The sequence below is a fragment of the Pseudonaja textilis genome, chromosome Z (genome assembly GCF_049901715.1).
Source record: "Pseudonaja textilis isolate UNSWEBS1 chromosome Z, rPseTex1.2, whole genome shotgun sequence".
NCBI classification, from domain to species: domain Eukaryota; kingdom Metazoa; phylum Chordata; class Lepidosauria; order Squamata; family Elapidae; genus Pseudonaja; species Pseudonaja textilis.
Genome location: NC_142008.1, coordinates 97,181,672 through 97,203,906, shown reverse-complemented (window position 1 = coordinate 97,203,906; position 22,235 = coordinate 97,181,672). Strand labels below are relative to the sequence as shown.

Genomic DNA, 22,235 nt, shown 5'->3' with positions numbered 1-22,235 from the left:
TACAGAAGACACATCCTTCTGTACTGAGAAAATTAAGAAAGCAATAAAACAGGACAAAGTTAATATTAAACTATGCTCACCTTCAACTATCATTCACTAACTTTTATTGTCCAAATGTACATAGTCACATAATCAACTAAGTACATAAGAGCACAAAGATAGGTCAGTCAGACAGAACAACAATTATTAAGGTAATAACACCACTTAAATATTTTTTTTAAAAATAACATTAACACAAAGTGCATAGAACCCCCCCTCCCCATCTGACCCACAATAACTGCTTGCTGATGTAGAACTTGCACATCCAGTTCTAGCATGAAAGAATCACATTTCTGCAAACAAAAGCATACAAAGTGCTTATAATAGTGGAGAGAAAAGTATATGGAGACAAAAGAAGGTGGTTTCCTTGTTAACTATTACTGCAGGATGGATTCAGTGATTGTGATTCTATTTTTTCCTGTGCAAATTGAACACAACTGTTCAGAAAACAAGGCTCTTCAGGTTCAACTTTCTTGTAGTAATTTCCAACATCACTGAAAAACTCTTGGGCTTGGAAAGCACTCTGAGTTATGCAACACAAGTAGTCCTCAATACTTACAACCATACTTGGGGCAGGAATTTTTGTTGTAAGTCATTATGGATGTAAGTCAAGAAGGACCCAATTTTATAACAAAGTTTACAGTAGTCATTAAGAGAATCCAACTTCTCCAATGGGTTTTTTGTCAGAAATTTGGGGGAGCACAAATTGCAATCATGTGACCACAGGATGCTGCAACCAGTCTTAAATGTGAACTGTTTGCTAAGACTCTGAATTGCAATTATTTGACTGGGGAGGTGGGGATGGTAGTTAAGTGCGAGTACAGATCATGTCGTTTTTTCTAAGGCTGTCATATTTTGAAACATTGTTAAATAGTTGTAAGTCAAGGACTACCTGTGTGGTGATTTGCAGATGGAAACAGAGATGCAAGATCTACCCTTGCATATTGTTTCCAAGGAACAACTAGAAATTATAGAAATTGGATATCCATTTTTACTTTTCAATGTCTCTATTTTTTAAGAAAGCATCTCTCTTCTAACGCATAGTTGGCTGAATAAACTGTCAGTGGCCAACAGCTGCCTCTAACAAAGCTGAAGACTATGGTTGGCAGGCTAATTATACAAAACACACAGAAACATGCCGCATATCTTGCCAAAGTTGGAAATTCCTGCTTTTTCTAGGTTTGAGCCTTGCCTTTTAAAAATATGCTGAATTAGAGTTTACATTACTGTGTGTGTGTGTATTTCTTAATTCAGACTGGTAGGAAACTATGATCAATCTTCAGCAATTCTAGTGAGAAGGGATTTCGTTACCTCAACCCTCTTGAAAAGGTCTCAAAGTTTAAAAACATAGGCAGTGAACGTTCAGGAGCAAAAAGGCTGACCTTTCAGTTGTTATCCCCTCCCCTATATTTTTAACTTTACAGCTAGTTCTAGTCTTGTTTATTTTATAAATGTCAATTGTTGCATTTGGCACTGATGATCTGATCTTGTTTTTCCATTAGTTCTAATTATGGCTCCAGAGTTCACTTTGCTTCCAATGCATCTTAAATGCTGGTTTGAATCAAAAGCAGGTGCTTTAGAATTGATTTTTTTCTTTTAATACCTTCCAATAAGTCTGACTTCCAGGGATTGCCTGGATAAGTCTATGCATTTTTCTTGGCAACATTTTCAGAAATGGTTTTCTGTTGCTTTCTTCCTAGGACTGACCAAGTCACCCATTAGTTTCTCCTAGTTTCTGGGTCAGAAACCCCTTTAACCATTACATTAGACTGTCTCTCCAGTACAGAACACTTTAAATATCCTAGATAATGTAATGATTTTTTTGAAAGCCAAATCCAATCTATCTATTACAATTAAATGCAGAATTATACAGATTTAACTGCAAAACATAAACTATAAAACTAGGCCACTCTGTTATGTTAATCTACTAGGACTACTCCACATCTCTGGAATGTGTTTTTTTTTTGGGGGCGGTATGGTTGTTGTTAATTCAATCCTTTTTCATTAAGATTCCTCCATTCTTACATGACCTTAGGATAGTTTGTATTGAAGAAACCCTCAATCTGTTCTTACAAAAACTGTGACATGAAATAGCTTAAGGACTAATCCAAAGTTACTTATGGTTGGCAGAAATCTGAATCCAGGTCTTCTTATAGCAGATCCAGGATTTTATCCTCTTGGTTCTTCCTCTGTTCTGTCTCAAGGGAAAGTTGGGATCAGAGAAATTGCTGTGTATATTTAAAGACAAACCCTGCGAGCTGTTTAAGGAGAGAGTCTCTCATATACCCAGTTGCCTTCCCCTCTGTGAGTCATAGGGTCCAAGGATGTGCTGCTATCCTGGAGATGTCGGAAGACGATGCGGTCATGCAAGCGGTTGGTCTGGCCCTGCCAGAACTCTATGACTTCTGGCTTTAAAATGTATCCTCCCCTGGAAAAAAAGAGGACCACAGCAAGTTGCTGGACAATAAAAGTTAGACTGATCTACAAGCTGCAAGTCCAGGCTAGGCTGAACAACTCAGGCCAGAAGGCACATCCAATAAGACAATGGGTTGAAGGCCAAATGAGAATGCCCACAAAGGCTTCCTCCGGCTCAAGTAGAGAAAATTTATCTCCTTTCAACAGAGATGGACCAAGGGGTGAGACATAACCAGGGAGGAAATGGCCATCTTATCAGGATCTCTGGACAAGTATAGATACTGCAGCATTACTCCTTTTGGCAAGCTTAAGGAAAATATTTTGTAGTCTCTTGTTCCGTGTAACTATAATAGCTAAAGGAGCAAGGAAAAGAATGTAGAGGGAGGGAGAAGCATAAAAAAAAGTCCAAAGGCTGCGCTCAGTCAGCAGATTGTCCATGCCATAAAGGGGCAAGCTTCATAAGATAGTCAGTCTTCTTAATAAAAGCAAGCCATGGCAATATGACTTTATCACTCATCATTAACCCAGAACTAGAGGCATGACCCACAAAAACACTTGTCAATGACAGTAATGAACCCTGGAGAAAAACTATCCAAGAATCCCTGTATTGTTGGACACAGAATATTGCACTAAGGCTAGAACTCAGTTATCCTTTAACCTTAAATTCCTATTTTGAAATAAAACAGTTTCCTGGTCCCTGTGGTGAAAAAAATGAAACAGATGACAGTGAGTACTGTGCTTAAATATGAATTAGAATAAATTGGAATTTGTTTTTATATTCCTCTTATGGCTATCATAAAATTATACAAAACAGAAATAAGAGAGTTATATAAATATGTTAATTTGACATAATTATAAAAGTTTGTAGCTTCCCCTGAAGTGGAATCTGAATTGCAAAAATATGGAGTTGAGGACTCTATCTAGGAAGTACAGATATACCCAAATGACAATCCAACAGAATGGCTATAGCACAATTTTTCATATTCACAGTAGAAACACCCATTGCCAAAATGCACACGAAGGTCCAACTCACCAGTATGCTGGCTTAGTCACTTTGGCATCTCGATATATTTCCTCTAGTTCTGCATTCTTCTTCCTTAAATACTAACAGAAGGGACAGTACTATAAAGTCTTTAAAAAGATCATCACAACAAGCAAAGAAGAAGAAGCTTGGTATTATGTTTAAGTTGCTAACAAAGCCTTCTGCATATATTCTCATAGATTACTGAGGTGCAAATTTACTTTTCAAAACCATAATAGAAAAGTAGAAGAGCTTACACTATTCTGCAAAGCATGTATGTGCTCATTCTTTTACACGGATTTCCTGGCCACAGATGGTGAGCAAGCATGTTGTGCTATCAATAGGTCTTGGTATATTTTTAACTTTTAAGAGGCTGACTAACATGCATTAAATCTGTTTACATTAAATTCAACATTCTGAACTTTCTAATTTGCGGGGGAGTCATATGCATGAAAAATTATATCTCTCATATCTTTCATGTTTAGTCTGTCTTTCTATGTTCCACACATTACCTAGTTACGGTGACTATCTACACAAACACAGATAGGCAACCTATCATCCATACTTTGGATATAACTTCCATCCCATCCAACCAACAAGGACTATTTAGGTTATAACATCTGAAGGGTGTCAGATTACCAACTGTATCACAAAGTGATTCAGATTTCACCATTTTTTCCATAGACGGATGTTTAAAACATAATTCAATCATTTTGATGAAGAATATTCAATCTGAACAACTCAACATTTATATGCATTTGATGTACATCCAGTTTGCTTTTGGAATTATCTCAATCCTTCAAGCTTATTATAATTAGTTTTTATCCCATTTTTAAATATATCCTTCTTCCTCCTATTTTCCCACAGCATCAACTCTCTGAGAGGAGTTGGGACAAGGGAAAGAATTACTTGTCCAAAGTCACTCAGCTTGCTTTCAATGCCTAAGGGAGACCTAGAATTCAATCTCATGGTTTGTATGCCAACAGCTTCACCACTACACCAAACTAGCTCTCTTATTATGAAAGTTTTATAATGAAAAGAATCATGGCAAACAAATTCAAGGAGACTCTGAATATGTGATTGGGGGAAAATGTAATCATACATGTAAAGGCAGAAATGTTTCAGTGTTGGTTATCCCTTTTTTCTCAAAAGTCTGTAGCTGAAAAACATAGCACTACCATTCCTCACCTCTCTGTCTGCAATCACTGTACTTTGACGGCTCACAACAGCCCCAATTTGACTACTTTTTGGACGTGAATGAAAGTATTTCTCTGATTCCTGTTCTGGAAGCCTTTCTACAGAGCCTTCAATCCGTACCTGCAGGAAGTACAGTTCAAGGAGTGAAAGAGAATCAGAGTAAGGCTGTGCTTCTGTTACAGGACAGGGAGATTTCTATGTGGTTAAAATTATAGCTCACCTCAAGTTTTCTCAGTACTACAAATGAAAAGGGAATGAAGCCTTCCCCATCACCAGAGCTTAAGTAATTAAGTAGGGAAATCCATTGCGATCAAGCTTTAATCTTTATAGTCCTTAAGTTACAATTGTAATGGCACCAGAATTTCCATCAATAATCACTGTACTCATAAAGTTTGATGTCACATGACCACATCATTTAGCAAAAGCAGAATCCCTGTTGCTATTGTTAACTGAATCCCACTGGTCATTAGCAGAAGACTTGTCTCAATCCAGACCATTTCTGGCTTGGTCCTTCCCAGACTCAACCTTCTTTTCTATCCAAGTAATGAACTACATCCCTTACTTCAACCCCCGTAAACTGCCTATTCCTTCTAGCCATCTCTGGCGTTTGGCCACCCTGCATCCCGTTTTGCATGGTGGAATGCAGCCATGGAAACCCATGGCTCTTGGACTGCTTGCCACACTGCAGTTCAGAGGGTTCTGGTCATGTGATCAAGAGGATTCTTGATCACATGACCATTGCAATTTCCATAATTTCGGAGACCAGGTTAAGTACCATACATTCAGCACCACCATAACTTTGAACTGCTGCTGAACAAATGGTTTTAACTCAAGGACTACCTTTTTTGCCACAGAGAAATATCCTTTGCTTCTAAACTGATTCCCTAAAATGAACTAACTATTCTCCAAAACTCCAGCCTGTCAATTATGGATACTATCTCTTGGCTTGTTATGTTTTCAGGGCAAAGAAAGATAAAATAAACAGTTCTTTGGTCCTATATACTTTCTGAAGACTAACATTAGATCCAATCAGCAGAATCCTTACTCTATTTTCAAATTCCCCCAGTCAGATCAAGAAGAGTAAAAGAAGTTTCTTCCCATATTTCTCTTAAATGATGGTTTCACTGGCACCAGGCTAAGAAATTCTGAAGCAATCTCAAGTATCAACATCTCAAACTCATCACCATCTCCAGATCTGGAAACACAAATGCAATTCCCTAATAAAATTAGGAGTCAACTTTCCACATTGAATAAATCAGAGGGAAACAAATGTTGGCTGCAGCAAGATTTAACTGTCTGCTCAAGTCTTCACTTTATACAATGAAACTACAAAGAAAGGTAAGATTGAAAGGAGAATCTGTGATAACCTTTCCTTTTAGCCTTCAAAAAGTTCAAGTGTGACTACCAGATACTTCCCTTTCCCCTGCTACCTATATTAAAATAAAAGAATACACACTTTACCTGGCGATTGAGAGGCTCCCAATAGAAGACCATTGAAGCAAATGGGTTGGAATCCTGTAAATAATGGGGGAAAGACCAATACAAAACAATTGGGAGGGGAAACTATTATTGTCCTTTGAATAAAAGACACCTCTGAAATCTCTAAAGTGAAACTGAGATGACAATTGATTTTTTTTGCTTTTTTTTGCTGTTTTGATGGAAGGCCTGTGCTAAGAAACATAAAAAGAAGCATAGATGGAAGCATATCTGCCTTTCTTGTTTGTTTTGCACATAGAAAAATCCTTGCTGTTTGAAAACAATATTACCCTTGGTTAGCTCTAATTAGCTCTTGGCTAATTAGAACAACAGTTGTTATAAAGTGAAGGATTCAAAACACAGGAATGGTTTCTGTGATATCTCCAATAGCACTGCAGCCTTTTCGTTTCTGGTGTTTAAAATCCAGAAAAAGACAGGAGATGCTGAGCCTGAACTCAGCACTTAATGAGCATGTCAGTTCATTGAAGCCTCCTTCCTTTTAGCATTTTATAGTTAAAGGTCGCTGGCCAGCAAGTACATGCACACTCATTTTATTATCTTTACATTATATTTATTATATTTAAATATTTATCATATTTAAAGAGAATTACATTCTCTCACACCTTAACTAAGTTTAGAATTTATGAAACTAGAGCAAATATCCATAGAATTATTTACTTAACATTGTAAGCACGTACTCAGAGCACAGCTCCCCACTGTGTGTTGTCCAAGTAAATTTGGACAACTCTCATTACGATTAGCCAAGATGGAAATTACAAGAACTGTGGTCCAATGCATCTGTAGCCCAACATGCTGCAGAAAGGCTGCTATAGCATATGTAGAATGTAAAATATGGAAATGAGAGAAATAAATCTCACAACTTCAATAATAACAAATGGGGGAAGCTCTGATTAGACCAATACCATTCAGGTTCTAGAACAGGTGTATCTAATCCCTGGCCCATGGACCTCATGAGGTCCTGGAAGTTTATGGATCATAAACTTCTTACACTATTATGTGATTTATATAAATTAAAATTCCCTTTTTTTATGATCCTATAGTCCCTATTTAGAGTAGAGTCAGAGAAACTGGATGGATCTCAGCATTTACTGGCCAGAAGCCCTTCCTGATGCTTACATGGATTTCGCAGCAGATATTTTTTCTTTGTGCCCTAGGAGATAATCATCTGCCCCTACAGTATCTAGGATTGAATTCTCAGCCTTCCGAGTGGGAAGGCCACCATGTCGCTCTTGTGATTTATACATATTAATTATATTATATATTTTATATGCGGCTCAAGGTAATTCCTGTTCATTCAATGCGGCCCAAGCAAGCCAAAAAGTTGAACATTCATGTTCTATAGTGCCTTCATGGAATCATGACTAACAAAAACAGAAATATGGAAAATAAGCAAGTTCTCATCTTTCCTTGAACTGCATACAATAACTGGAACAAAATTCTGACTAATTTGTTACTTCCCTTCCTCATCCCTGTCCACAATGCATACATAATTAAGACTTTCAGCATATGAGCTTCAGTCTTTCTCCAATAATTATTCTTCATTAAGACAACACTCACCAGTTCCCTTCCTTTCCTGCTCTCATGATTGGTAAAGAAAAGAAAGCCTTCTTGGTTAAATCCTTTCAAAAGCAGCATCCGAGCAGAAGGTCTCCCCTCCCTGACAAGAGGTAAAAATCAGGTAACAGAAAGAAAAATAAAACACAGATAGAGCAGCAGAAAGACAAGCTATAAGAATGCAAACCTTACTTGGTACAAGTGGCTAAACACATAGCATTGACTTCTCCAATAGATGGACACCTCATGGCCTCTTCAAACCATGCAGAGAATTGTATAATGGGATTAAGGGAAATGAGATGTTTCTCTTCAAAAGCCTAGAAGGGTGGAAGTAGAAAGCATATGTGTTTTTAGCAATCCCTTTCGTTCTCAAGTACCAATTTCCTTTTCCTTGAAATGAGGCTGGTCTATCTTTGTTCATCCATTCCCATCGCTTCTTCTATTTTGAAGCAGTACATACATCCTTTCCAGTGATGTGGAAATATCCAAAATGTGAACAGCTTCCCACACCCCCTCTGCCCCATTACAACTGACAAGTTTGCTGTAATAGTTAAGGTGTTCTTGCTTTAGGCATGAAAAACAGATTGGGCAATTTGGGGTCAGTCATTCTCTCTCAGTAAAATTCATCTCATAGACTTGTTGTTTTGGGGAGAAGAAGAAGAAAATGGAGTTTTGGTAAGTTTGTCATCTTAAACTGTATATGAAAAGAATATGTGATAAAAATCTAAGCAACATAAATTTGTTGTTGTTGACTGGAGAAACATAGATGCAATTGTAAAGCAACAAGGAAAGCGGTTCAAAGGAAAAGGGAAAAGGAGTCCTTTATAACAGAAAAAAATGAACAAAGTGGTTTAAAAACTACTCTCCTGTAAGTTATTCAGTCCCAAACCTAAAATTATCTACCAGCACTACTGCTCCCTCTTTAATTTTTCTTATCACAACCTGCAGTTATTCCATTGCTGCCTCTTTGGGTTATAACAGTGCTGAAACATTTCCACTTATACATTCTTGGTCGATCTACACATTTGACACCCGACCATCTCACTCTTACTTTAACTAAAAAGCAAGTCTTCAGTAGTTAGTTTCAGGAGCTACCTCCTATCCAAACATTTGAAGGATACGTGTCTTCTCAGCCACTTTAATTTGACACACGGTATTTGTTTAAATTGTTTCATCTCATTGTTTATTTTACTATTGCAAAACTATAAAATGGTTGTATGCGATGCTGAAATCCTGCGCCCAAGACCCATACATAATCCGAGACCCATGCATCCCCGAGATCCGATCTCCCAACAAAAAAAGGGTACCCTGTAAAACATCATCTTTAGTATCCCGTTGTTATTTTTGGCAGAACGAGCATCGGTCCTAAGAGCAGATCCCAAGATTAGTACTACAAATAACGCCATGCACTTTGCACAAATTCAGAGCTGTCGCCAATCCCTTGCTAACATTTTATCTATGCGGAATCCTTGAAATACATTAAGATGTCTCTCACCTCTTCATCCCCCCTGTAGTTTTTCCGAAGAGATCCTAAATCCATAGCACGAGAAGATTTTTGAACTTGACCCGAACTACGAGAGATGATTGGATTCGAAACCCGAAGCCACAGAAGACCCCTGAACCTAAACATTAAGGTCACATTTCACTCACAGAGCGCATGCGCGAAAAGAAAGGGAAGCGGCCAGGCTCTAACATTCAAAGCTGTCTTTACCTTCTCTCGTCAGAAGTTGAGGGGCGGGGGGAAATGTCTAAACTCCAATCAGACATATTGCCGCAGTACTCAACCTCTCTTCCGTCCTCTTTCTCTGATCGTGGTAAATTAAAGAGAAGAAGAACTCTACAACATTGTCAATAGGAAGATAGAAGGCGGGGTTCGTGAACCCAATGAACAGCGAGCATTTTTAATTATTATTATTGTTCTGAAGGTTGCAATCGAACGATGGAAGAAGATTTTGTGCTGTATGAAATATTGACTCTCAACCAATAGGAATACAACCCGAAATTTCTAAAAGGAGAATTCGAGGAATTTAGAAACAGCAAAAGGGCAGGATACAAAACTACGTATAATGTGGAAGACTAGCAACCAATTTATATCAAAGTCTGGCAATGAGAAGAGATGAACTCTAGTTGTGTAAGGTGTTAATCAATTAAAATTATTGCATAGGATTGGTAACACAAAACTCTAAACTGCCATCTACAGGTCTAGACCTTTATACCTTCCATAATGTTAGCAGCCCATTCAGGTTCCTGCGTCCATATTAAGTGAACTGAAGATTTAGTGCTTTCAGATTTCTCTAAAAGGGGAAGGGGATGGTGGTGAAATATATGTATGCATTTAAATGCTGGAATCATGAAAAAATATCTGCAGGTGTATATAGTGCACTCATGAAGTAGAGAACTGGTATTAGGTTATACTAAGGACTTTGCCAAAATTTTGTTGACTAAAAGTACACAGTTCTTACTTCCACATTTAAAAATAAAATAAAACTGAAGCTCTTTCAGGTGAAAAAAAAAAGCCAACTAGACACTTTATATCAGTATATCTTAACCCTGGTAACTTCAAGATGCCTGGCTTTCAATTTCCAGAATTCCCCAGCCAGCATACTGAGAAATACTGCTTTATATTAAAGCGTTCTGTAAAAGATTGCATATTCTGGAGAGAGGCAGTTTATATAAAGTGTTCCTTTGTGCAATGCAAGCTTTGTATTCAAATTCTCCCTTGCATTTGTTGTATATTCTGCGCCAGAGTCTATGAGTCTATGACTAGACTCTTTTGAGAACATACATGGATTTGAGTACTGAATCCTGCACTTTGCTGTGGCAACCCAAGTGGGTTAACTGGGGAGATGACTGTGTTTAATTTTATTTTCCCTTTCACAATTTAAGGAGGTTAGTTCCTTTTGCCAAATCTGAAGCTTATACTCTTATCAAGGGCCGAGAACAAGGGAGTCTTCCATGTGGAATTAGGTTGTTCCTAATGATGCTCTTTGAAACTAAGTGCAGGGAGATAGAGGACCAACAGAAGAAAATAAGAACCTAAACTGAAATTCATTGTTAGCAATAATGGCGCAGATTTAGGGATGAAGAGGTTACCATTAGCTATTAGCTATTTTCTTTATTAGAAGCAGTGTGCTTTAAATGCTGGTTGATAGAAGCAACAATGGAAGGGGGCTATCATTTTCCAGCCCAGCCCTGAACATGCATTGAGTTGGCTCCTGTGGTGATACACCATATCAAACTGAGGCTTTTGTATAATATCTGACAGAACAGGGTCTCCAAATCACTAGAGCGCTATAGTTCAGTAGTAAAATTTCCCAATTTTTATGTATACATATAACCCTCCCTAGAAAGATATGTGTGTTTTCATATATAAAAAGAGTTTGATGATATAAAAGCAGCACTATGGTGTATGGGCACTATCATGTATTGTTTTATGGAGTCTTTCCCATTATAAGGCATGACCTTCCAGTTCTATAAATGAACACTCAGCTGCCAAGCAATTCTTGCCCAGCTCAGAAGCAAGTGGGTAAATAAAACAGTTTGAAAGAATTAAAGCCATAAAAATGCTTATGGCTTAGACAGGTTGCTAAGGTAACAGTGACATGGCCTCTATTGTGATACTTTTCCCTGCTGGTTCATAAGTCAGATAGCCAGAACTCCTTTCAGGAAGTAAGTATTTGATATTTTTGTCTTCTGTGTTACCAATTTCCACTGATGGTATACTTGGAGCTTCATTATGTACTAATTGTTCTGGAAGTAATTTTGGTCTGTGATTTTGTAATAATGCAAGACTAAGAAGCATAATTTGCATACACTTATTAATCACTGTCAAACTATTTTTATTCTTGAATAAGCACCAGACTTTAGATAATTGCTTCAAAAAATCATGGAAACCTGGTATCTATTCCATATTCTCTATATGGTGTATCTAACATAATTGTACCAACAAATACTGCACCAAAATCTGAGTTTCTTCTAACTCCAAAGTCTATTTCTTAGAAAAATTTATTCTAAACTAAGCAATAAGTTACAGTGTACAATTTCATAAACCCAATGTTTTCTCCTTCATATCTTGTAATATCTTAGATTTAAGAGGGTGCTTCCTCCTCCTTCATACAAATTTAGATACAGTATATCTTTTTGCCATTGCTTAAATGTGCATCATTTCAGACAAAACAAGTGTTATCTGAAACCAAAATAACATTCTAGGCAAAACATTGGTTTTAATCACATAAATTCTTGCCTAACAGTTGTAATTTCTCCTGTCTTGACAGATCTTTGTAATTTTATTCAGTGTTTTAAAATAATTTGAAGTAACATAAATTCATATTTGTCATAGTGATACACAAGTATTTTACCTGCTTCTCAATTTTAAAGCCTAATTTATTACAATTTTATTTCATTTTATATTCTCAATTTCTTTTTAACATTCTCATCTTCTATTACTCTTAAACACGATTTGTCCAGGTTGTAACACTTTTGTTGTTCTCAGCACAAGAAACATTTTATAGATGTGAAATAATAAGCAAACATAAATGGCTATCATCATGAGATACTAGAATTTTGTTAAGGAAATTGTAAGTTAAAATCAGCGTAAGATCTTGTAGCAAATGGATATGCTTGTCAATGGTTTTCTTATTTACAATTATTAGAAAGATTTAAAGTAGATAAAATAATGGTTTTGAGCATTGCAAGACTGAGTCTGAAATAGAATTGTGTACAATTGTGAACATGTTATTGCTAAAATGTATAAAATTTTATTGAAATTTGAAACAGAAGAACAAGTGAAAGAATGGAGGAATGGTTGGTGAAAATGACAAAACTTGCCAAGATGGCTGAACTGACTTCTTTGATTAGAGACAAGGAACCTTTTATAGAATTTTTGTAAGAAACAGGAAAAAAATGAACATGATTCAGTTTCAATGACTGTACAGAATAGATGATAAAAAATTGAGTTACCTTATAATTGTACTTTTAACTGCTATAAAGAAAATCAGAAGCTACTTTGTATTTTTCTTTGCACTTTTTAAATTTCCTTTTCCCTCTCTTTTTCTTACTTTAGTTTTTAACTACTTTCATAAAAGCTTTAGTAAAACTTTTGCAACTAGGCAGTGAACTTATGTTTAAAAAGAGAAGCAGCCTAGCAATTGGGATTTGGAGTAACAAACATTCTTTGCACATGCTTAGAATTGTGCTGAACAGGTATACTTCAGTGTAAGAAGAGGTAATGTTCCTTTGTATCACATATAGATCAAGAATGGAAGCAGAACTGTTAAATTTGAAAACAGCTTTTTCCACCACCTTATCCAGGTACAAGTGAAGATATCAGCAGACTCTTTCTGGAAGAAAGCAAATGAGAGCACAGGAAGGAAGCAACATTATAAATTTGGGTGTGTAAGCTAGATTTTATATAAGCTTTTGAATTCTAGTTCTTTATTTACTCTCTGTGATAATTGAGAATAGCCCACCATTGAGACCAACTACTCCAGAAATATTTAAAATTTTGGACATGGATAGGAGAGATGCTGATTTGCATCCCCCACTTAATAATGTTCATTAACAAGATAATGAACATTATTAAGAAAGAAATGCAAACCAGAATCTCCCCTATCCACGTCCAAAATTTTTATCTCAGCTCAGCCTATTTCAGAAGAAGTTGTGGGGATAAAATAGAATACTGTATGATTTCTCTCCCTCCCCCATTTTTTTAGTTTCAAAACCTTCAAGCTTTCTTTAAGTATGGAACCAGGCCCTTTGTCCTGGTTGAAAGATTTTGTCTGTGTTTTGTAATATTTTCGCAGTGTGTGTTAAATGATCCTCCTTTGCGGGGTTTGCATGACACCTTGAATTCTAAAATAATTGTGCAGGCTGAGTGATTACATAACCTGTTGGGCTAAAATATGGTTGCCTAGTTTGTGGCTCAGTGTGTTGGATGAACAGATCCTGAATCAATGTTTCTCAACTTCAGTGCTTTTAAGATATGTAGACTTCATGAAACTGGGGAATTCTAAGAGTTAAAATCCACAAAACTTAAAGGTACCAAAACTGAAAACACTGGTCTAAATAAAACAACTGTTTAGTTTAGGGGCCCATGAAATAGGCAGGAGACATAGAAAACTCTAAGAAAGCAATACATTATTTGGTTCAGGAGAAATAATTGAGTTTTCCAGTATTTGCTTTCTCAAGTAATGTTTGCTTTATGGGAGGTTTAAGGGGAATGCACTTTCTAGAGTTGGCAGGCACTAGCTGCCCTATTTCTCACTTTTCTATACTCTGTTCTAGGCTGGAAAAGCTGCAGATCCCCATTCAAAGTAAGAATGTCAACGCTATCCAAAAGAGGTGTGAAGCAATAAGCTCCAGGAATCCTCCCCTGGGTTGGGAGTTAGAGATTTTCCATAGACGATAGCTCCTATATCAGAGGACGAAAGGGGTTCTTTTCTGCTTAGAAAATAAGGACTTATCTCTGAAGGATTGGAACATATGGATATGTCCTGGACTTGCTGCAAGGATGAACTCTCAGAACCTCAACGTCCAAAGGTTGAAGATAGAAGACCAACTCCCAAAGCAAATCGTTTAGATGTTCCAGGTACAAACATAATTTTTATCTCTGCTTTAGAAGTAGAATGCTGGCTAAACTATGATATGCTTGAACATGGCTTATAGAATATGCTATAGTTAGCTACAGTGATGAAACTTTAACTCCAGTGAATTGGTTCACACTGTACTCTAAGCCTCAAGCAAATAAATCACATTATATCTGGGCTTGTTATATAAACCCAGCCACTGTACTTGCTGGACTTTCAACTGAGGCACTTCCCTTCTTAAAATAGCCCTGAAAGATTATTGAACATTTTCATGGAACTCCAGATATCAGCTAGGCTAGAGTATCCATTACTTGTTGAACTGTAGGGTTTTTCTTTGTTGACACCAAATACAAAAAGTAAAAGGATCTGTTGATTATTATTATTTTTGCATCCTTGTACTATAACGTTGATATATCTCACCTGAAGACATTTCATGAGTTTGAATTATGCCATAGGATTTCTCAGAGAATGGTTTGTAAATAAAAAAATTTTTTTTCATAATTTTCTTATGTGTCATGTCCCCCCTCAAAATGGAACCCAAAAGGTAGTTTTTTTGTTAAAGATGGGAAGAGATGATGAATAAACTTTCTGGCCTATCCTGTGGGAAAATATGAGACAAACACCTGCCCAGAGAAGGGTTTATGGTTGAGGCTAAATCTAAATAAATAGGAATCACATCATAATTTTTGTTCTGCATTTATGTTTGTCCACATCTAGGGGAAAACCTGGGTGACATCAAGTAAGTATAATGCAGTAGACGTTGTATAGTACATTGCTTAGAAAGCTCACTGTTTTTGCCTATCTGTACAATGTAAAGCTTTAATTCACACCAGTACTATTGTACTGATTTATCACAGAGATCCATCCAACTATAGTCCACTGAAGGCAAATTCCAGCTGTGGGCAGGATGAGAATAAAAACAGTGTAGAATCAGCTCAATTTTCCCATCCCCTTTCTTTCCTTTCTCTCTCCAATTTATGGTATGAAAGGAGGGGTCCCTTTTGCTTGAATTTATCACTTCCAGGGTTTTTTAGGCTATATTTTATATGTGGCCCATCACCATTTTATAATATATAAAATATATATTTATATATTATATGTATATATTACATTTTATAATATATAAACTTAATTACTTATTTCATAAATGCTATCTTCGTATGCATAATGGCATGGTCATATATATAGTTTAACATGTTCAATAGAAAGTAGGATTGGTGACTTATTCAACTATCCTTGCTATTTTGGACAGTTGCCTACATATTTCACCATGAGGAAGATGATGACCAAGAACAGCCAGGATCATCCGGTCAAGGTATGTGCCCCAAATCAACAAAACAGTTACTGTGTGAAGTTTTGTATATTAAAACATCCTTCCTCTAACAATGAAATACCTATTCCAGCACCATAGGTCAATAATACAATAAGAAATTCTGTTAAAAATAGATACAAGTTTATATTAAGAACTCTTTCTGAAAGGAAAAATGTATATAGGCAGTGTTTCATTCTGTCATGCAACAAAGAAGCTCCAATCAGGTAGACTGGTAAAGACCAGATTGATGGATTTCCTTTATCATGAAGATAGATCTATGGTTGAATGAACACATACCTTTCATTGAATAAAACCCAGGTGCAAACCCTGATATCTGTAGGTTGACAAGGTAATGAATCAAAGGTAATGAGAAAAATTCAAGTTATTGGTTTATTCAGTTAATATGAGCCAAAATAAGGTGCTGTAATTTTTTCTTGAGCTTTATGTTTCTCTTGAGCTTTTAATAAAAGACGTTATTTTGTAATAGTTCAAACATCAGAACTAGAACATAAATTGCAGGAAAGCAGATTTCAGCCAATTATTAGGGTAAAAAATTATGTAGAAGTTGTTTAGAAACAAAGGATAGATTGATTTTATGGGCAGTATTTAAGTGAATGGTGAATTATCCCTTGCTTCAGATATTATAAAATATATTCAGAGAGGAGATTTAACATGCTTTCTTCCTGTCCATGAGGTGATACTTATTTTTCTGCATAGCTAATCTATACTTGCCTTAGAAATGTGACTGGGAGTGGTACAATCCTAAAATTTACTAGATGATAACAATGACAGTGATATTATAGCTTTATTTATAGTCAAAGACCAAATAATAAGAGCAGTATAAATTCCAAAATACAACAAAAGATTGAACTAAAAATGGGAAAAGTAAAGGAAAATGCAAGAAAGTAGCTAGTAAAAGGAAACAATTTAATTCAAAATATAAAAATTATTTAATGTTACAATGGCATAGGAAAGATAAACATAAAGATATATAATGTACGATAGCGGAAAAAATTATAAACTGTCAATCTCCCAATAACAATGGCAATTGCACAAAATTTAGTTGCCTTTCTAAATACTTGGCTAAATGTGTTGGCCAAGAGATGGCACATTTCATTATCATCAGTTCAACCATAGCAGTTTTTCATTCAGATTTAATAATTCAATTGTCAAGCTATGTAAAAGGCCAACTTCTCCGAATGTCATGGAAGGACTCAATATTCCCCACTTCCTATATCTAATTATGTACTGCGGAGAAATACATTCTTTCAAGGAAAAATGTGTCACTCGATTTCAGCCCTACTCCCTTCAATGGGCTGCTGTTGTGAGGAAATAGGAGAAGAAAGGTATGTTCACTCCTTGATTTATTGATAAAAATGATGAAGATGTGATACAAATAAATAAAATATTGATTAGATAGTTGTTAGGTAATTGTAAATGGCCTTCCACTTGGCCATCCCCATGATACAGGAAAGCAGGGGCTGATGAGATGCAACATTTTCCTTGATATCCCATCCATCTGAAAAAATCTCAATCAGTTGCTTCTTCTAATGTTGCCTAGGGGAATGGGAAAGCAAGCTTTGGCCATTCATAAAGTGACAGGTTCAACTTTCTGTTTAAATAATCAAGGTTTGTTTTTCAGAGTTGTTGCATTATCAGTTTTTCTGACATAAGTAGTCCAGATCAGTGTCTGTATAGTTAGAAAAAGTGATGGATGAGTATCTCTACCACTTTCTCTAGGTTTTGGTATTACTAGACAAAGTAGGACATTGGGACAACTCTAACCACTTTGAGAGATCCTACTCAACCTATTCTAACAGTAGCAGTACCAAAAAAGTGCTTGGAAAGCTTTTTTTTAATGTTGGTGTTTAATGTCAATCCAGTCTAGTCAATCCAACATGAGTACCATGGAGGCTCCCATATTAGCTTGTTATCAGCCAACAGGAGTTGGGTAGAATCCACTACAGATATTTCTGTAGTGTCCCATGTTGTGGGAATAGGAACATTTATATTAGGGAAAGATGGAAAACACTACTTGCATTTTAGACTTGAAATACATCTGGGAATTAGAAGAAGGGTATATTATGTAGATGTGCCCTTAAGGAATGGTTAACAAAGCTGAAATTAAAGAACATGTAAATGTGTCCATAGATGCTGGATTCCTGCACTGAGCAAGAAATTGGATCTTTGCACTATGCATCACTTTACAACCAGCTTTCCATTTTTGTTGTTGCCATGAATTATTAAGAATATTATACTTCAAAAGTACTGAATTCAGCTTTATCAGACAGCAACATCAAAGTACAGCTAATTTGTTGTGCCTGAATTCATACATTTACCTATAAACCATGATTGACAAGCCCCAAGCCTAGAATCATATATCAATTTAAGCCCCCAAACCCCGCTACATTGTACTTTAATACATGAACAAACCAAGAATGTGGATAGATCTTAGGTCTCTAAAAATTATTTGAACGGTTCTCTTGCAACACAAGAAAGCATATACAAAGTGCTTCTTACCTTAGAAGCTGTCCTATTCTCTTCTCTAAGGAAGTGCATACAAGTTTATATTAAGAATCAGTAACAGCCTTGGAAACAACTGTACAGTCTTGAAGAAAAGATTGGGCTGCTTGAATTATTTGGGAAGATGTTCTTTGATTTCTGCATATAGTAAATACCTTTTTAGAAGGTACTAAAGAACAGCTTTTCTAGATTCCAAGTTCTCCAATAATGTATACCAAAGTTTTCTACAAGGAAGACATTTGAAAAGAATTCTTGCTTTGACCCAAACTAAGCAGTCCTCTTGAACTGATAAAAGAACCTAGAAGGATGACATGGCTACTTCAAAGATTTGTTCCTGTTTGTCTGCATACAAAATAATCTTTGGTTAATAATAGTAATTAAAACCAGAAACTCTGTTGCCAAACTATGCAGTTGTAAACTGTAATACCATGTGGCCACATTGCCTTACAATAGCAATTCCAGTGCTTAAGTGAATCCCATACAGTCATTAAGTGTGACCTCATATTTCCATGACTTGGAAATTGACAGTGAAGCTCACAAATGGCAATTGTATGGTTGTAAGAGAAATCCTGCTATTGTTATAATTGTCAGCTAGTGGAAAAGCCCCTGAATCACAATCATGTCATTCCACAATTTCGAGAACTGGCCATAATTCTCATTCAGCACTGTGATGACTTGAAATAGTTACTGAACAAATAGTTGTTAACTGAAGACTATCTGTATACACATACTTCCACAGCCATTTTTCTTCATCGATCATCCCAGCAGTAGCATTGTTCATGTAGAACCGTCATGGTAAACCTATGGCACCTGTGCCACAGGTGGCATGCAGAGCCATTTGTGCCAGCATGCAAGCTACAGGCAAACTTACCTCACAGTTGATTTTCGGCTGGTTTGAGGCCTTTTTCGGGCTTCTGCAGGTTTTGCAGACTGAAAACTAGCCCCGTTTCATCACTTCCTGTTTTTCCAAAAATACCAGAAGTGATGAAATGGCCTGCAAAGTCTGCAGAAGCCTTCCTCAAGCCTCTGGGAGGCTGAAAAAGGCCTCAAATCAGCCAAAAATCAGATGTGAGGCACAATGCAGGTAAGGGGGTGGCGGGGATTGGTGGGTGGGTGGGGATTGTGTGCAGAAGTGTAGGGGGCGTGGGGGGCGCGCATTGCCTTCTGGGTGCTGGCACGTGTGCGCGAGCATGCAAGCATGCACACAATTTTTGGCACAGGAGCCCAAAAAGGTTAGCCACCACTGATGTAGATCATGTCAGTACAGAAAAATTCCAATGACAATGGCCTTTAGCAGATCCAGCAAGATGGGGGGATACATTCTACAATCCAGTTTCACTAGATTTCATCAAACAGTATAATCACTGTGAGTCGGTCCTGAACCCAGACCTAATCCTGATTGATAGAGGTCTGAATAATCAATTTCTTCTAGGAGAAATTAATTATTGTGCTATTATTTTTTTCTCCCTTGAAAGATGATGGTATTGAATACCCACTCTCCACAACCAATAATGATTTTGGAGCCAAAGAGATAGGGACACAAACCAACCCACGCTATTTCAGTAGATCTCCAATGAAGGTTACATTGGATGAAATCCAAGTTGGGCTGCAGAACATCCAGGTAACCTTGGATTGCACAAGTAAGGAAAAATATTTTTAATATGATTTGATCAAGCAAACAATGTCGAAGAAGGATTGGGGGAAATTGATTTTTAATTATATTTTTATTCTGTATTGAGCTTTTTTGTTTCCTACCTATGCACTTCAGTCCTCTGGGAAATCAGATAACATGCTGTAGTAAATATGCTAAGACAATATTGTAGTAAATCATTAAATTTATACTAAAGGCATAAAAAAGTGAGTTACAATTAGTGCTTACACTTACGACCATCATAGCATCTCCATGGTCACATGATCAAAATATGGGTGCTTGACAGATGAGCAACATATGAATTAATTAAACAAATAAATGTATTTAACAATAGTTTTAGCATCCAGGCTTATGTAATTGCCTTTTGTGACCTTCCCAAACTGGCTTCTGACAAGTAAAGTGAATATGGGAAGCTAATAACATCATGATTTGATTAAAACTCTAGTAATTTGCTTAGTAACTATGGCAAAAAAGATTGTAAAATCAAGTGCAATTTAACAACTGACTTGTTTAGCAATAGAAATTCTTGTCCCAATTGTGATCATAGGTTGAGGACTACTGTAACTTAAAAGACTTGATGACATTATTATTATTATTATTATTATTATTATTATTATTATTATTGTTGTTGTTGTTGTTGTTGTTGTTGCTGTTATCTGTTATCTGTTATCTGTTATTATCTATTATTGTTATTGTTGTCATTATTATTATTATCTGTTATCTGTTATTATCTGTTATTGATTAAACATGAAACTCAGTCAACTGAACATTTACAATGTATCACAAATACCACTGACTGGTGCTAATGGTTGATATGATTTGCTCCCAGCATCCTATGTATCAACCAAATAGCTTCCTAAAATATATGATGTTCCGAGTAGCACAGTTTTTTGCAGTTCCGCTGGTGTTATTGCAGGAAGCTGCAATTTCTTGATGTATTTTGTAAAATTCTTGGACATGGTACCAAGTGCCCTAATGACAGTGGGTATCACTGTATTACATGTTTCATCCATAACCATGTGGTTTCAATGGTCAGGTCACGATATTTTGTAATTTTTCCCCAGTTCTTTTTCTATTGGCCACACAACTCTAGTGGACTCTGAAGTTGGGAGTTCAATGAATTCATCTGGCCTAGAGTCTTCATAAGATGCGTTGAACTGGAAAATGAGCTACTTTAATGTTGAACAAAAAAGTTTCAAAAGGGAACAAGTTTGAAACCCAATTTTCAAGAAATTCTTTCACTAAACCTGATCTGAGATAATTAAACTTATTCCACCTGATATATTAATTCACCAATAATAGTGTATTTGTAATAACTATAACACTGCTTATTAACAATTGTAATTTTGCAGACATGTTGATTTCTATATGATTATCACAGCTTGTATAAATACATTTCATTTCTCTCTTAGTTTCTTGTAAACCTTCAGCTCACAGGTATCTATGTCTTGTCAATCTAGAATGCTTCTTTAAAGTAGACTGTAGCTTAAACCATAAAAAAGGTTCAAACTTCATTCTTTTTATCTGATCATTCTACTATAAAACATCAGGCAAAAATTACCAGGAACAGGAATTGGCAGAAATAAAATCAACTGTCACATGAAGTTTGGCTTAACATCTGCTTCACTTAATGAACAAGTGGGAAGTCAAGTCATAAATCCAGCATGTGGATTTGGGAGCATGTTATTTTCTGCTATGTTTTTAGCAGTGGAGTTTTTGTCCCAATTGTGGTTGCTAAGTGAGGACTTCTTGTATTATTACACTGTTAATAACACTGTTATTGTAATTATTACACATCATTACATAAATTATTGATAAAGCCAGACCAAGGCCAGCTTCTGAGAAAAAGTTTCTTAAAAGTTTCTTACATGTACCTACCTATACACAAGAATCTGATCTACTAACAGTCAAAGCAAATTAGCACTAGATAAGAGTCAACTGAATTTACAGGAGTCTGGAACTTACTGGTAGGTCTCTTTTGGGAGCATAGTTTTAGCATATACTCCAAACTGATTATGCATTTGACCCCACCTTCAGCCTCTGCCTGGTTATCTCATGCAGAAAAAGCACCATCTTACTCAGGTTGATTTATTTTGGGGATAACAAACACAAGATTGCACTAAAACTTTATGCTGAGTAAATTTGCTGAATGAATGCCTTGTTTTAAATAGTTCCGGCTACTAAAAAAAAAACCTCTATGCTGTTTTTTACAGTGAAAGATTTGGAGCAGCGTATATCCCGCTTGGAGCGGATAGTTTTAAAAATGAGGAATGCATGGGTCCATCACAAAACCTGCCATTTCAAAGGTCTGGAATATGATGATAAACAGGAAAAATAATTTTTAAATTGTATTTCTTACAGTTCAATTGGTTTTGTAATGGCTTTGCATGCTTGTAAATTAACATCCTTTCCTGCCCCAATAAACCTTGTGTATTTAGCAAT

At 36.2% G+C, this 22,235-nt stretch overlaps 2 protein-coding genes across 5 annotated transcripts; one reads left to right on the top strand and one right to left on the bottom strand.

Moving 5' to 3' along the window:
• Window positions 1-87: 87 nt before the first annotated feature.
• Window positions 88-9,828, bottom strand: PNPO (pyridoxamine 5'-phosphate oxidase). Of its 3 annotated transcripts, none has more exons than XM_087915353.1 (7): window positions 9,435-9,828; window positions 7,916-8,040; window positions 7,727-7,826; window positions 6,134-6,187; window positions 4,664-4,792; window positions 3,488-3,558; window positions 88-2,467 (listed from the first exon to the last, which is right to left on the bottom strand). In XM_087915353.1, the coding sequence occupies exons 2-7, from the start codon at window positions 7,969-7,971 to the stop codon at window positions 2,302-2,304; spliced, it is 576 nt and encodes a 191-aa protein (XP_087771479.1). In that variant the 5' UTR covers window positions 7,972-8,040; window positions 9,435-9,828; the 3' UTR covers window positions 88-2,301. The 3 variants fall into 3 exon arrangements, with proteins under 3 accessions (XP_087771479.1, XP_087771478.1, XP_087771480.1); XM_087915352.1 differs by having other exon boundaries at window positions 9,219-9,552; XM_087915354.1 differs by lacking the exons at window positions 7,916-8,040; window positions 9,435-9,828 and adding an exon at window positions 9,219-9,413.
• On the top strand, window positions 9,756-22,234 carry LOC148124164 (uncharacterized). 2 transcript variants are annotated; one of them, XM_087915355.1, is made up of 6 exons: window positions 9,756-9,854; window positions 13,034-13,113; window positions 14,006-14,309; window positions 15,560-15,622; window positions 19,618-19,782; window positions 22,007-22,234. In XM_087915355.1, the coding sequence occupies exons 3-6, from the start codon at window positions 14,204-14,206 to the stop codon at window positions 22,129-22,131; spliced, it is 459 nt and encodes a 152-aa protein (XP_087771481.1). In that variant the 5' UTR covers window positions 9,756-9,854; window positions 13,034-13,113; window positions 14,006-14,203; the 3' UTR covers window positions 22,132-22,234. The 2 variants fall into 2 exon arrangements, with proteins under 2 accessions (XP_087771481.1, XP_087771482.1); XM_087915356.1 differs by lacking the exons at window positions 9,756-9,854; window positions 13,034-13,113 and having other exon boundaries at window positions 14,066-14,309; window positions 19,618-19,763; window positions 22,007-22,125.
• Window position 22,235: the final 1 nt, after the last annotated feature.